The sequence below is a fragment of the Spermophilus citellus genome (assembly GCF_964194105.1).
Source record: "Spermophilus citellus genome assembly, chromosome: 18".
Classification (NCBI taxonomy): Eukaryota; Metazoa; Chordata; class Mammalia; order Rodentia; family Sciuridae; genus Spermophilus; species Spermophilus citellus.
This window is the reverse complement of record NC_138200.1, coordinates 12535752-12552215: the sequence shown is the minus strand read 5'-3', so window position 1 is coordinate 12552215 and position 16464 is coordinate 12535752. Positions and strand designations below refer to the sequence as shown.

Genomic DNA, 16464 nt, shown 5'->3' with positions numbered 1-16464 from the left:
GGCTCCCCAGCGGGTCTGCAGTGAAGCTCCTTCCACAGAGGGGACAGAGCAGCAGGGACCATGCAGCCCCCCTCAGCCTGTCCCTGCAGAGGGGGCATCCCCTGGCAGGGGGTCCTGCTGGCAGGTAAGAGGGGACAGTTCCCTGCGGAGGGAGGGAACTGGGAACATAGAGTCTTTCTGGTGCCCCCTGGGGAGGACAGGACCCTCACAGGGGACACAGGGCTTCACTGGGAACCCGATGGGAACAGAACACAGAAGACTGAAGCTCACCAACAGGAAACTCTCAGTGACCTGGAGCTGATGAAGGGGGACGGAAAGCTCAGGAGTTCTCTTCCCCAAGATACTCACCAGGGGCATTATATTTTGAAAATCGGTGTTAACAGCTCTGTCAGGGCCACTCTCCAAACAGAAAGAACAGTGGACACTGTCTGCAGCCACCAGCCTCAGACATTGGCACACAGATACCTGGGCGCTCAGGGTGGGGACCCTGCTTCACTCATCCACAGGAGGCTGAGCCTGGTCCAGGCCCTGGGCTACAACAAGGATCAGACTAGTCTCTGCCTCCTGGAGCTTCCTCTCTAGAGGGCAGGAAGCCAGGCCAGCAGGGAGATCTGCAGGTGAGGCCAGGTGCTGTGTAGATCTAGGAGGGCAGAGAGCAGGGAAATGTCCACAGGGAAGACCTGGGGTCTATAAGGAGGTGGTCAGGGGAGGCGGGTGCCCAGGTGCCCTGGGTGTGAGCAGGGATCTGAGGGCACTGAGGGGCCAGCCTTGCAGACACCTGGGGAAATGTGTTCCCAAGAGAGGATGACAGGTACAGGGGTCCTAAAGGAATGTAGATCAATCTGCTGGCCTTGACCCGCAGACACCCATGCACATACACCCCAAGGCTGAGGATGAAGACTCCTGCTGAGGACCTGGTTCATCTTTCCACCCCATATGAAGGGCCCAGTATTAATGGATATCTCTCTCTTCCCTCCTAGTCTCACTGTTAACCTTCTGGAACCCACACCCCACTGCCCAGCTCACTATTGAACCAGTGCCTTCCGACGTTGCTGAAGGGAGAGACGTTCTTCTACTTGTCCACAATGTGTCGGGGAACACTGTAGGCTACCACTGGTTCAAAGGAAAAACAGCAGATGGCAGACATGAAATTGTATCATACATAGTATCCATACAAGTAACTATCCTAGGGTCTGCATCCAGTGGTGGAGAGAAAATATACCCCAATGGGTCCCTGCTGTTACAGAAAGTGACACAGAACCACACAGGATTCTACACCCTGCAAACTGTAACTGCCAATGCTAGGGTTGAATTAGCAACTGGAGAGTTCCATGTACACAGTGAGTGATGCCCCAGCCCTCTGGGTGTTGGGAGGGGTTAATTCCAGTGCACACAAGGACCCTGAGACCTACCTCTACCTACGTCCTCCTGTGCATTATGTCCCCACAGTGGAGTTGGAGCACTTACTGAAGGACACACACAGGGCAGACAGACTTCAGAAGATCCAAGTCCTCTGCCGGAATCCACTGGCAGAGAGCAGGGTGATCTGGTGGGAGACTCAGCCCAGGCAGAGCAGTCTCAGCCCAGCTCCTGTGTCCTTCCAGGGAGCATGGCCCTGAGAAAGACCCTGCAGGACTGAGTCAGACCTGGCTTGAGGGCCCTGGAGTTCTCACAGAGAAGGTTGGCCCAGGAAGCTCCTGTCCCAGACCTCTGTCCCAGGCTCCTGGCTCCAGGTGACCCTGAGGACATGTGGCCAGGGTTGGAGTTTGGTTTTCTGTTGAGGGTCGCTGGGGAGAAATGATTTACTGGCTACCTGATCTGATAGCAACTGGAAGTGGTCAGCAGCCAGGGCACAGTCCCAGGAGCCACATCTGGGCAAGGGCACCTGGGCATATCCTTCTCCTGGGACTAGGTGTGGTGAGCACAGAGGGACAGGGACCCTGAGAACAGGCAGATGTTTCTGAGGACAGACAAGGCCCCAGGCCTCAGGCCCGCTCTCAGTCAGCCCCCTGATGCTTTTCCACAGGGCTTGTGGCCCAGCCCTCCCTCAGAGCCACCAACACAGAACCACACTCTGTGGCCATGACCTGCCTCTCAGATGACCATGGAATCTCCATCACGTGGATCTTCAATAGCCAGACTCTGCAGCTCACAGACAGGATGCAGCTGTCCCCGGACCACAGGACCCTCAGCATAGACCCCGTCAGACAGGAGGATGCTGGGGAGTATCAGTGTGCGGCCTCCAACCCCGCCAGTTCCACCAGGAGTGACCGCTACAGACTGGCTGTGATCTCTGAGTGGCCCCCGTCCCACCCAGTGCTTCCCTCACATATTTCACCGTCAAGGGCCATCATATGGCACCAGCCATGAGCATGGGGTAGATGCCAGAGCTTGGAGAGAATGTGGTTGACTACCCAGAAATTAGGTGCCTTGATGTCACCTTGGTTCTGATCTGTACCCGAGGCTAGGCCTGGGCTAGACAGTCTGTGAGGGCTGCCCGCTGACACTGTCCTGAGATGGGAAGGAAGAAGAGAGGAAGAGGACTTAAAAGGAACAAGAGCAGGATGTGGCCCAGCTGTATGTGGAGAGGGTCAGGCTAGAGCACATGCAGGGTTTCAGCCCAAACCCGAGGAAATGGCCAGAAGCAGAGAGTCAGGAGGACATGGTGACAACATGACAAACTGCACTGGGACCTTGGTGCCATTTCCTTCCACCCTCTGTGGCCCCCTGCGGGGCCCAGCTGGTTCCCCTGAAGACCTGACCTTCAGCCCCTTTCTCTTCTCTTTCAGCAGAAGAGAGGACTCCAGGCCTCCCTGTGGGGGCCGTCGCTGGCATCGTGACTGGGGTCCTGGTCGGGGTGGCTCTGGTGGCTGCTCTGGGGTGTTTCCTGCTCCACACAAGAACTGGAAGGTACCCAGGCTTCCCCCACCTGATCCCACCCCAGATGACCCCAGGCCAGAGGGAAGGAGGCCCGTCCTCAGACTCTGCCCTGACTCTGACCTCCCAATCTCACGAGGACTCTTCCCACTCATTCTGCCTCACCAGCTGCTGAACCTGGGCTGCTGCCACATCAGCTTCCTCCTGTGCACATTGGTCACTAGGGATCTGTCCCCAGAGCACTGTCCTCCTTCCCTCACACAGAACACATCCTGAGACAGTTTAGTGTTCAAAAACAGCACCCTGCAGTTTATTTCACCCACACCAATTGAGGGGCGAAGCTCTATAACTGAGCGGTGGTCCTGTCCCAGGTCACTCTGCATAAGCTGGTGGGGTCAGCTCCCTACATCTTCTTGGTTACCTGTGGCCCCTGATATGGAGGTGGGAGTTCTGGGGCCCAGCCAGGATAGTGTGTCCTAGAATATCCTTTGCTTCCTGGCCAGGTGGGTGGAGAGAGGTCAAGGCCACTGTCATATCTCTAAACCTCCTGGCCTGAGCAAATGGCCTGGCTACAGCAGGATCACCAAGGTCAGAGAGGGTCAAGATACAAACTGCTCCCACAATGTCCTACCCATTTGGTGACCCTGATTCTTGCCCAGGGCATGGACCCTTTCACTCACTCAAACCCTCCTGCTTTAATTGGTCCTGATTCTTTAGACTCTTTTCTGGGTCCCTTAGGCAATGTTCCCCTGGGTCTGCAACTCAGAGGGGCCTTCACCTCCGGCCCAGGGCAGAAGTGGCTTCTTAAGGCCTTTCCTCAGTTCCCCTCTCCTGGGCCCCCTGGTACATAAACCTGATGGAGAGAGGAAGGTTTCACACCCTCCTGGGAAATGGGGTGCCCTCCTCATCCCCTATCTGACCCCAGTCCATGACCTCTCTCTGCACCCTCATGAATAAGCCTGACCTTTCCTAGGGCTGGTGTCCAGCATGGCCTCAGAGACCCCCGCAGCCCAGCATCACCACATGGTGAGTACCCCCTCAGCCGGCGGGTGGCTGGGCCCCCTAGGCCTGTCCCACAGTGTCCACTCTTGCAGTCAAACACCTCTCCAGGATAGGGATCTTTCCCTGGTGCTTCAAGGAACCCTGTCATCAAACACTCAAGACAGCGGACCCATCTGGCCAGTTCAGCCCAGACCTGTGGCATCTGGTCACCTTCTCAGGTTCCTTGGCTCCCTGGGACTCTAAAAGGGCTACAGGCTCTCTCTCAGGACAGGTTGACTGCCCTGTCACTCTGTCAGCTGAGTACTGAGGGCCCCTCCCTCCCCTGCTCACCACCCACTGATCCTGTTTTGGCTGCTGCTTTGAGCAGGGGAGGGAGGGGCCTGGGAACAGGAGCCTCTCAGCTCTAAAGGCAGGGGCCCAGCCCTCCTCACACCCTCCTGCTAACTCTTGTCTCTGCCCCCAGGCCCAGGTCCCTCTGACAGCTCCACCTCCCTGGTAAGTCCCCCAGCTCCCTCCACACAGGGACCCAGCTGAGCAGGCTCAGAGCAGGGGCACTGTCAACCCCAGTACAGCACAGACACCCCCTTTCATGTGGGACCAGGACCAGGTTAGCCTGGCTCTTGCCAGAGGCTTGGCCACTCTCAGGGACAAGATCACTGTCCCTCTGTCCTCAGTCCATCCTGTTTCCCTCTGTTTGTTTCAGTGAGCCCTGGAGGCCAGAAAGTGCACAGAGGGTGCAGGGAGCGTCTATCAGTAGTCCTGTGTTAATGATGGGGGTCGGGAATCTGGGCAGAAACTGGGGTGTCTGTCCTGAAGTGGAGGCTGATGCTCAGGACCCAGAGCTGGTACCTCCTGAGAAGAAAGGAATAAGGCAGACTCAGGGAAGTAAAAACTGGCCTGTCAGTGAGCACCGCCCAGCACCTGCTCACTGGATTCTCAGCCTTGTTGACCCTCCCTTGCTGACCCTGATGTCCACTCTCCTTCTCTTGTCCAGTCCCCTGTCCCTGGCCACAGGTCTGCGGTTCCCATCTACCAGGTGAGTGTGGGTGATGAACATTCTGGCCCACAGTCCAGGGGGGCCCAGGAGCTGCCCCTCCCCACACCTTCCTGAGCTTTCCAAAAGCAGCAGCCAAAACAGGATCCGGGTGGTGAGCAGGGGAGGGAGGGGCCTGGGAACAGGAGCCTTTCAGCTCAGGCAGGCACAGGCACAGAGCAGTCCCAGGGGGCCAGAGTCAAGGTATCCCTGGTCCTTGTTCTAAGAAGGCCACAGAGTCAGAGTCCTCTTTGTGTTTTTTTTTTTTCAGGAATTACGAAACCCTAACGTGGACATCTATTGTCGTATTGACCACAAAGCTCACATGGCTTCATAGTTGCCACCAGACAATGCTCCATATGGGCTGAGGGAGGGTTCCACCTGGACTCTTGGAGATGGAGCAGAGGTGGAACCTGAACCCTGGGAGACTCTTACACATGGTATGTGTGTGTGGGGGGGGGGAGGGGGGGTCCCTGGGTTCCTGGAGACCTAGAAAGGCTGCCCTGGGCTCTGAATGGCCAGAACCAGACTGCCTGTGCCCAGGAACAGGGGCTCCAGGGAGAGGGAAGAGCCCTGTGGTCACCTGGAAAGGCGCTGATAAAAGACCCCCTTCCCTCCTTCGCTCTTTTGGTTCCTGTGGGAACGTCTCTTGGCAGACACTCCCCTCAGGTTCCAGGTCAGCTCTCTCCTGTGTCACGCAGGGGAATCGTGGTCTCTAAGTTGTTCCCTCAGGGTTTCTCTTCCTGGGAGACAGGAGCTGGGAGGTGGGACCAGGGCAAAGGTCGGGTCTGCCCACAGGGAAGGGGGAGGGTCCCAAGGCCCTGCAGCCAGCAGAGCACTCAGTGGCCCTCAAGCTCCAGGGACCCATGGTATCTAACTCTGGTCACTGATTATTTCTCTTCCCAAAGGCCAGTACTCAGGACATCTTCAACTCGGCTGGGACACAGACTGAGGCTGTCAGAGTAATCAGGGGACAGGGCCAGACCCAGACTCAGGCCCTGAACAAGGGCCTCAGGCCCTGCCGGAGGCTCCACCCTGCCCTCCCTTCACCTTCCCCTCTGCCCTGCCTGGTCTCTCTGGGACCAGCCTCCTCTCCACACTCCAGCACCCAGGGCAGAGGCTCAGGGCTCCCACATGGAGCTCTCCAGGCTCCATGGTGACGGGACAGAGGGTCTCCTCCCTGAACTTGGACCCAGGATGTCCACTGCAACCTCCTCCACACACCTGGCCACTGCTCTGACTCCTTCCCTGAGGGCTGGAAGGATGATGTTCTCAGGTAGGCTCCCTTGGATCAGGCCACTACGCCTGGAAATAAGAGGTCCATGTACTAAACTCAGGGGACACTCTGCTGATGCCTAGAGTGGTGGGCCCTCAGATGAGGAGTAGGAAGAAACCATTGGAATTTCCAATGTGACTCAGCTCTAGTGAGGCTCATCCTGCATGAACACAGCATCAGGTCCCATCAGCATGGTGACTCCTCTTGCCTTGGTTTCCTGGTGCAGCTGCAATACAGTGGCTCCAACACAGTGGCTCCAACATAGGGCTCCAACACAGGGAACAGCAGACACCAAGGTGTCCTTGCAGCTGCTTTCTGGAGGCTCCAGGAAGTGTGTGCACATAAGCACAAGTCCCCTGACTCTCAGGTCACTGTTGCAGCCTAAAACCCGATGGGTCCTGTCCTGGGAACCACACCAGCCTTGGCACCTCCAGAGCATAGCACCCTGCTCCCGGAGCCACAGATTCACACTTGGGAATCTGTCCAGCTGAGCCCCTCCAAGCCAGGCATGCCATCTTATTGTCCTCATTCCCATCTCATCCCATCCACTGAGGCAACTCTGCTCATATAGAGCCAGCCCTGGCCCTATGAATGAGTCAGACACAATCAACACACCTGACCTCACAATCTGTCCTGGAGGTCACTCCCAGTCTACTTTATACCCCAGGACAGCTACTGTCAGAATAGCGACCTCCCTGCTTCTCTCCCTGTGACAGCAGGTGCTACTTTTGCATTGTGGCCTGGTAGCCACCCCTCCAGGGAATCCAAACCTGCGTGTTCCCCCGCCTCAAACAAAATCCTCAGCCTTCTTCTTCCATCCACCTTCCCTGACCCAGCACAGAGAGGGGACAGCCCTTCTAGCCCAGTCCCCGCTCACTGCCAGCCTTGGGTGCTAGTCATGGGGTCTTCAGGGGTCACCTGTGCTCAGGTTGGTCATTTGTGGGGCCAGGTAGAAAGAAAAGCCTCCCACATGCCTGAAAATCTCACAGGAGAAAATAAAATGAAAACAACTCTAACCAAAAGTCAGAAGGCAAGAGAGTCCATGGATTCCTAATAGTGCACCATCTTGGTTATGATCTTCTTCAAGAGACACCACCCATGTCCTTCCTTTGAGTCTTTGGGACAGATGGCTCCTCCTGCGGCTGCCCATCCCCGGGTGCAAAGCTCTCCCAACTCTGAGCAGGAGTCCTCCAGACAATTCCTATCCCTTCCCAAACTCTCCCTGCACTCGGTTTGAGGCATCCTGGAGACGCTCTGAACAGAACACACTGTGCAGCCTATAGGTTAGAGCCACCTGTGCCCAGCGGTCATAGGCCAGCTCTTGCATTTGGACCCTGGGCAGCATGCCTGCTACAGACCCTGACACTGGCCACAGGTCTCCTCATGACCACCAGGGGGCGATATTGGGCTTACAGTCAGCACCCAGCATATGATTCTTTGAGACAGGAGCTTGGCTTTGGCTGGATGTGGAGGTAGAGATGTTTGATGACCACCTCAGCACCAAGGGCCTGGTGGGTACCCTCCCACATGTCAGCTTTCCCCTGATTCCCTTCATGTGCCAAGGAGAAGTCTGCTCGGCCATGGGCCCCTGTGTCGTCCCCTCCTTCCTGGCATTACCCATGGGGAAACAAAGGATGACCACAAGAGAACCACCCACACAGAGGACAGAGGACACCCACAGAGGACATGGGCAGGCCTGAGCCACAGCTCCACCAACAAATGGAGAGCAAAACTGTCCCTGAAATCTTTCCCCAAGGGCAGCAGAGCCCAGGGTCTCCTGCCTCCCCCTGCCACATCCTCCCTTCCCAGGACCCAGGTCGCCTGCCCCTCCACGCCCAGGCCCTAAAGTTTTCTTGAGTCACTTGGAGTGGGTTTCTGAGTCTAGGCTGATGACACCAGAGACAGAGGACAGGTCCCTGTAACAGTCATACCTCAGTGGGACCTGTTCCAGCCTCCAGAGTCAAGTCTGTCCCCTTCCTGCTGGGAGGAAATCCACCTTCCCAGAGCATTTGAGAACTTGGGGAAGAAGCGGAGCCAATCTGGGGTTCTCTATCATAAAGGAAATACGCCTAGGGTGAGGGGACCCCAGGGGTTCCCTGGGTGGTGCTGAAAGCCCTGAGGCCAGGACACAGCTGAGGCCAGTGCTGGGTGAGCCACTTCTCTCAGGGGACAGCGTCCCCACCTGCCTTGCTCTCCAGGTGTGGCACAGGGGACTGAAAGGGAACAGGGGGAAAGTGGAAGAGGAACTAAAGGCAAGACTGAGAGGGAGGGAACAGAGAGGTTTCCTGGACAGAGACCACCTGACCTAGGAAAGTGCTCCTGCCCTGGGAGGAGGCTGAGCTCAGAGAGGAGCAGGGCAGCAGGGCTGACTGGCCTGGACCTCGGCTTCCCAGCGGGTCTGCAGTGAAGCTCCTTCCACAGAGGGGGACAGAGCAGGACCAGGAAACCCTCCATTGTAGTCACCAACACAAAACTGCCTCCCAGATGACACAGGATCTTCATCATGTCAATCTGCCAGAGTCTGCAGGTCACAGAGAGGACGCAGCTGTCCCAGGACCACAGCACCCTCAGCATAGACCCCAGCACACAGGAGGATGCTGGGGTATATCAGTCTGAGGTCTCCAACCCCGTCTTTCTAGCAAGAGTGACACCCTAAGTTGGCAGTGAATTATGACCCTCCTTTGGCCCCACCTATCAGTTATTCAACTCGGAGTTAAATATTTTTTGCTGTAAACTGGTAGTTATCAGGCACTTATGTTTATACAGCTGTGGAGAATCATTAATCAAGTGAAGTTGGACAGTCCTCAGAACTTGAACTGAGTCAGTAAATGCTTGAGACCCTAAATTGACAGGCCCATTATTCTTGACCTAAGGTCCTAGGCAACACTAGGTCCCACCCTTTGCAGGTCTCACAGGCACCCTCTCTAAGGCAAGGTGGTGTTCTGTAGGGACAGGGGCACCTGAGCTGAGACCCAGTGAGAGATGATGCTGAGAGGACAAGAAACACACCATGGGGTCTCACCATCACCCTGAAAGATGCTCCCAGGCACACCTGCCCCAGGGGACTCAAGCCTAGACTGAATCCTGCTAAGGCTGAGCCCCAAAGTCCCGAGCACCCACCACCATGCCTGACTAGCCCCTGCTGGCCTCACCCTCTTTGGCCAGCAAACACCAGCCCCTACCCTGGGAGTGACCTTCATCCACCATGTCGCAGAGGATTCCTGGACACATGTAATGTTGTTGGAGTGAGGACCACAGCTTCTCCATAACAGGCCTGGCCTCTGTCCTCCCCAAGGCCCAGGGCTCGCTCTCTCTGGGTTCTCCCCCTCCCTAAGAGCTCTGGGTTCTCTGTACCTCTGAGTCCCAGTTTAAAGGAGGCTGCCCCAATGTACTCTTGACCCTGTGAGGGACAGCAGGGCACAGGTGGGCACCATCATAGACATCTCCCAAGGTCCCCCATGCCCTGGAGCTATAGAGGGTCCCTAGTGGAGCTGCTGGTGGGTGAGCCTTTCCACACTCTAGGCTTCATATCCTCAACCACACCTGTCCCCAGGGAGGACATGGCCCTCAGGTCCCTTCCCTGAGTTTAGTGGTGGGTTCTGTCTACAGAGCCTGCTTAGGGGGAGTTTTTCCAAAGAGGTCACAGGACAGGAGTTGGGGATTTAGCTCAGTGGCAGAGTACTTGCCGAGCATGAGCAACGCCCTGGGTTCAGCACTCAGCCCTGGGGGGAAAAAAAAGGAAAGAAAAGAAAAAAGCAAGAAGTGACAGGACAAGGGACACTCAGGACAGAGGCATCCCAGTGTTCCCACCCAGGTGGGTGACTAATGAATGAGCTCTCACTCTGTTCCCCCACCCCCAGCACCCAGGACTGACCACATCACCAGAGAAGGCCCTGGGACAGAGAGCTCAGAGAGAAATGGACACACGGAAGCCCTGGGCCCCTGCTGCTTGCCTTCCAAGGACATGTCCTGAAGTCACTGTCCAAGAGTGGATGCCTCTGCCCAGCCTGGCTCTGTGGACAGTGCCTGTGCCCTCCTGCTCTGCCCTGCCCTGCCCCGCACACTCCCTGGGTCCTTCTCCAGGTGCCTCTAGACAAACCTGGTGTGGCTGTGCCCCTGTGAGGTGTGTGGAGAGGCTGAGTCTCTGGGGCATGTGTCTCAGAGCCACGTCACAAACATCTCTGGTGTCCAGGACGGGAGAGGAGGGACAGAGCTCCAGCTCCTCCATGTGAGACAGGAAGTGCCAATCCTGGGTTCCCTAAGTGCTGCATGGGTCTTTCTGGAGGGAGTCAGGCCTTGTCACCTGGAGCAAGACCTGGGCCAGGCCCTCCTGTGTCAGCGCATCCTGGAGTCTGTGTCTGGGGAAGCTGATGCTCAGTTCCTGGGACACCAGGCCCCGATGGGACACTTCCTGCCTGACCTTCAGGACGCAGGCCCCTCCTCCTCCTCCTAGTCTCAACCACTGGATGGATGTCACAAACCAGTCATCCCAGAAGCAAGGAGGCCCCATCTCCCCCTCCTCCTGTCTCACAGAGCCCTTCCAGATCTTTCTCTGACAGACTCAGAGGACACTTGGGGGAGATCTGGGCCTGGCCACAGGCAGGGTCACGTCTGCTGGATCATTCAGGGAATGCAGATGGTGGCTACTGTCGGGATATGGAGAACTGGGGGTGCTGAGGGGAACCACATGTGGCCAGGTATTGAGCTTCCTGCTGGGAGGACAGCAGAGCTCCAGAAACTGGGGGAATGGGCAGATTCCACTCACCAAGACCCCACACAGAGGACACTTCCAAGCTGACTATGGGAATCTGCCCCACCCTGCCCTAAAGGGGATTTGGCACCAACAGTTGGAGTCACATTGGAGGCCACATGGGGCCCAAGGAACTGACCTCAACAGACAGCAGGACAGACACTTCAAATTGTCCCTTCAGTGCAAATCACAATGGCACAAATTCTAATTCCCAAAATTCCAGCACATTTGGCCTCTTCAGGGCCTGTGCCATCTCCCAGAGGATTCCAGGACACCGGGATGCCACATGTACCTCATAGATCAACACTTTTCCCACTGACCCACGTCATCAGCCAAAAACACAACAAGGATTACAAACCCTCAGCACCTACTGCTGTGACACCGAAACTTTCTGAGGCTGTGCACCCACACCCCCTCTTGAAGACCTCACTCTCCTCCCCCAAAGGCACACTCTAGCTTCTCCTCCTTCTAGTTGACTTTGAGGTCACAGCATGGAGCAATATACTATTGGCCTCCCACTAGCTTTGCTATAGATGATAATGATGACCAGAGCGGCCCCCTGGGTAAAACTCTTCTCCAGCGAAAGTTGGGGTTCTTTTTTAGGCTGTTTCCAGTTTTGCTGGATTTTTTTTTTAAGCTCTTCCCCATTGTTCTGCCTTTTTTTTTTTTTTTGAAGAGGGCTTTCGGGATTCAGCCCAGGCATGCTTAACCACTGAACCACATCCCCAGCCCTTATTTTTTGTGTAAGGATCTCACTAAGTTTGGGAGCCTTGCTACATTGCTGCAGCTGCCCTCAAACCTAGGTTCCTACTGTCTTGGCCAGCAGAGTTTCAGGGTTACAGATGTCACCACTGTGCCCAGCTCTAGTTCTGTTATCTTAAACAATGTGGCCAGCTATTCCTGAGAAAAGACAGTATCTAATCAGTAACTTTTCTCTAGAGTTACAGACCCCAGAACATTTGTGACTCTCAGATAACAGTAGCACATGCATCAGAGAAGCAGACCCCCACTGGGCCCAGTGTCAGGTTCCTGGAATCCCAGTGACTCAGGAGGCTGAGGCAGGAGGGCACAAATTCTAGGCCAGCCTCAGCAACTTAGCATGAGGATAACTGCTTCAATCCCCAGCATTAAAAAAAAAAAAAAAGAAAACAAAAGGTGGAGGAGAGAGAGAGGGAGAGAGAGAGAAGCAGACAATCACAAAATTTATGAGCTGCCTAGCACGCATACCCACTGTCTAGAGCTAAAGAGATTTTTCACTAAAGTCCCAACACAGGCTATGTGCCTGTGACCCCTTGGCCTGGTGGCTTTCTCAGGATGGAAATCCCCATCTCCTAACTTGCCTCCTCGTCATCAATAATGCTGTCTTCCCACATCACTCCCATGAGCATGGGTGTGTCATCTAATGTATGGACAATGTTCCCTACAGGAAATAAAATGCAACAAGAGTGGCCTAGTCCACAACAGGGGACACTGACTATTATAAGTACAAGTCCTGCTCCTTGGATCCTTGCATTTCAATAAATATATGTTAAATGACCAGGGTCTCAGCTGGGAGAGTGGCTGTGGCGAGGAGCTCAGAAACAGAACTGAGGAGCTCAGAGATGGGAAGTTCTGGAACATTTGCAGGGACATGGCTGGATTCCCAGAGGACCACTCTGACACTGTCACATGTTCCTCACAGATCTCCTCCAACCAGAGGTGGGCGCCTCCTGGCTGCCCATCAACCAAGAGCTCCCACCTCCATCTCCTAGCTCACCTGCCTCCCTCCACTGTCTGACTCTAGGGGAAGGTTCCAGATCCTCCTCTGCCCTGCAAGGGGGTGGTGGGAAGCCCAGTTCCCTACAAAAAACCAGCAATGGCCCCTGCTGAGGTGAGTGGGCAGGACCACACAGGTCCAATTTCCTAGACCCAACTCAGGGGTGACAGTGAAGTCCAGAGACCTCCTGGTCCCTCAGGCCCTGATGGGCATCTGTGCCTGGTGACTGTCACATCCCTCCTGATTCTTCCAAGTGAGGATAACAGGGAAAACCCATCTCCCATTGTAGTAGGTCCACTCTGGAAGGTTCCACAGCAGCCCTGCTGACACCTATTTGCACAAATCCCAGGTGAAACTGCCTTTAGGGACAGACTCAGACCATTCCCCCAGTGGCCATATGGGCAAGGACATCAGGGCCCTGAGTGTCCATCCACTGAAGCTGGGACCTTCCCCCTCACCACTGACCTGGGCACTGGTAATTGTGCCCTATTGCCAGTCCGTGTGCCCACGCCTCCTGCGAGAGGTTCTTCCCTGGGGTCTCTGGTGCCTGTCCCAGGGGCTTCCTCCTGGGCATATCTGCAGCTGCAAACAGAACTGGCACTGTTCTCAGAGGACAGGAAGGCTCACCTGAGCTCAGGGAAGAGCGCCATCACCTCCTGCCAGAGGCGCCAAGTGGCCCTCAGAGGGCAAGTGAGGGATGACTTTGGTCAATGGGCACCTTCAGAAGATGGCACTGAAGATGCAAGGGAATGTGAGTAGAGGTGGAGGAGTGGTGGTGAGGGCTGGGAAGGAGCAGGTGAGGAAAGGCTGTGGGGAGGTCAGAGAAGGGCGCAGAGCAGGGCTCCCCTCTTCTCTCCACTGACACTGGGGCTGGCCATCCTTGGGGGGCTGTGTGCTGTGGGGTATTGAGTACCATCTGGGATTCCACTTACTAAGTCCAGTAGGACTCCCTCCCCCAGCTGTGTCAATCAGAAGTGTCTCCAGGTGCTGCCAGATGTCCCCTGGGTGACAACATGGCCCCTGGCTGAGACTCACTGGTCTACACCAACCTCCAGTAAAACCCTCCCACTCCTGGAAGGAGAACTGACTATATACGGGGCAGAGACTGACTGGTGCTGGTCACTCTCAATCACTTAAAGTCCCTGGAGAAGACATGTTTCTAAGTGAAGGCTGCACAGCTGTCTCAACCTCCACAGCACTGTGGGCTTCCCGGGTCTGTAGCCACACATCAGTGACACCTGCTGGGTCCATGACATCATGGACGTGGGGAGCTTAGTGCACACCGAGAAGAGGAAGCCTGTGATCTGAGCCCACACCCAGCACCTGGACAGTCCCTGGGCCACTATCACCACCTCAGGAGGCCTCTGAACAATGAAGGCAAAGTCGGTTCTAAGTTAGGAAGAAACGTCTTAGTAAGAAGAAAAGGACAGCACAGGAATTTCTCTTCATATTCCAAGTTGTAGACTGTGGATCATTCATTAAGTTGACTCAACCCTAAACTGACCAAGTGGCTGGACAGAGCTGGGGTCTCACCACCCCCTGGGCCTGCAGCACTCTGCTGCCCCAACCCTGGGTCAACTCGCTGCTCCTCTTCAGGGGGCAGGTGAGAGGGAGACTTTAGGGTCCTCACCATTCACCTGTCACCTCTCAGGCTCTGGGCGATTCTCTTGTCCACTCTTGGGTTCAATGTCCTTGTTCCTGACCTCTGCTCCTCTCACTCATCTTGACATCATTGCAGGCCCAAGTGACCCCTTCATGTGATCTGCAGGGACACATTCTCAGGGACTGTTCCCTTCACACGACCCTGAACAGACCTCCACCTGGGGTCCCAACACTGTGACCAGCAGAATTTGGACCATTCTGGGTGGTGGGATGAAGGGGAACCAAGACACTTTCCAGCTCTTGGGGGAGTGTGAGCCGCCTCCCGCTGTGTGCAGGGGTGACCAGTGGACATGGACACGGAGCACCTCATTGCTGTGCAGAGAGGGTGAGCCACACGAATGTATGGCAGCTACATGGACAGCACAGTCCACTTAGTCCACATTGTGTGGACAGCTCTCCCATCTCCTTAAGAGACAATTGCAAAATGTGCATTCACAGGCTTCTAGAAGAACAGAACACGCATCACAGTTACTAGCACTATTTTCCTTACAAGTGCGTTCTGCTCATTTTTAAGGTGATGGAAGGAGGCCTTTCTGCTCATGCACCATCTACAACATTGTGTTCTGGTGGAAATGTCTATGTTCTTCCTCATTGAATTTGATACATTGCTCAAGGAGGCTCCTATCCCGCTCCAGGGTTACTGGTGTTACCGGTGCAACTGGACACTCCCTGGGGCTGTCCTTGAGCCTTGAATATCTCTGTGGCCACAGGGACCCTGATGGTAGCTGAGAGAATGGATGAGGAGGGTCTCACGCTGTTGTTGTTGTTGTTGTTTTGTTTGTTTGTTTGTTTTTTTACAATTCCAGTTCTCCCTGGAGTCTTGCCTTCTTTGCCTCTGACTGTGCTCACAGGTACTGGACACTTCTGGAGACTGAACCCCCACTGGAAAGCAGCCACCTATATGCTCAAGTCTGTCGGGTACTGCCTGGTCCCACACAAGCACTGGGAGGTCTTTGGGGCCACATCCACCTGTGGGAGCAGCTGTCCTACTGCATCATGAGGGAGATACATCTCGGTACCACCAGAGGTGTGTCAGAGGACAGACACTGGGAAGGACTTCCATGGAACAAAACCGATGGAGAGAGATATAGAGAGAGAGGAAGGGAGGGAGGGAGGGAGAGAGACAGGTGTAAGGGACTGGGTATTGGCCCCAGGGCACTCTACCACTGGACTACATTCCATTTTATATTTTGACACAAGGTCTCAATAAATTGCCCAGGCTGGCCTCAAACTTGCAATCCTCCTACCTTGGCCTCTTAAATAGCTGGGATGATAGGCTTGTGTCATGCATCTGGTCAGATAATCTTCACAATATTCACATGATGACCTGCAGGACCTTTGAGACTCAGGTCCAAGGATTTAAAGACAAAAAGTAGATCAGCCAACGACAGCACACGAACTCACAAAGCCAGTGCTTGTACCCTAAAGCCTCAAGAGACACCTCCCCATGTCCTTCCTTTGAACCCTCAGGCACAGATGGCCCCTATTGAGGCTGCCCATCCCCTGTGGACCCAGTCCTCCCTACTCTGGAGCAGGAGTCCCCAGGACAGCTCCCGTCCTCTCCCTAGACTCACCCTGCACTGGACAGAGTCAGGACCCTCAGTGTACAAGACCCACCATGCAGCCTGTAGGTCAAGGCCACTTGTGCCCAGGGTCAGGGCCACCTCTCACCATTTGGAACCTGGGCAGCATCCCTGCCACAGTCCCTGACACTGGCCACAGGTCTCCTCATGACCACCAGGGGGCGAAATGGGACTCACAGTCAACACTTGGCAAGTGGATTCTGACACTTGAACTAGGCTTTGGCTCAGGAGTGGAAATGTGGCCTGATTTCCATCCCCAACACACTGCAGGGTGCCTCCCATGAACCTGCTCAGCTCCCTCCCCCACTCCTTCCTGGGCTTGTGAGGACCCTGAGCTGCCAGAGGTCTCTGAGGAAGCCCTTACCTCCTGGCATCAACCATTGGAAAAGTCAGGGTGACCACAGGAGAATCACTAGGTAGAGGACACCCAAGGACCTTGACCATGGGCAGACCTAAGCCATAGGCCCACCAAAAACTGGAGAGGAGGGTCTCCCTAAAATATATCCCTGAGGACCTTGGAGATCA

At 55.3% G+C, this 16464-nt stretch overlaps 1 protein-coding gene across 1 annotated transcript; it reads left to right on the top strand.

Moving 5' to 3' along the window:
* Positions 1 to 60: 60 nt before the first annotated feature.
* LOC308637387 (cell adhesion molecule CEACAM21-like) lies at positions 61 to 5249 on the top strand (the record flags this gene model as incomplete). Its single annotated transcript, XM_081273691.1, has 7 exons — positions 61 to 124; positions 2027 to 2266; positions 2790 to 2910; positions 3851 to 3903; positions 4343 to 4374; positions 4874 to 4915; positions 5184 to 5249. The coding sequence occupies 7 exons, from the start codon at positions 61 to 63 to the stop codon at positions 5247 to 5249; spliced, it is 618 nt and encodes a 205-aa protein (XP_081129817.1).
* Positions 5250 to 16464: the final 11215 nt, after the last annotated feature.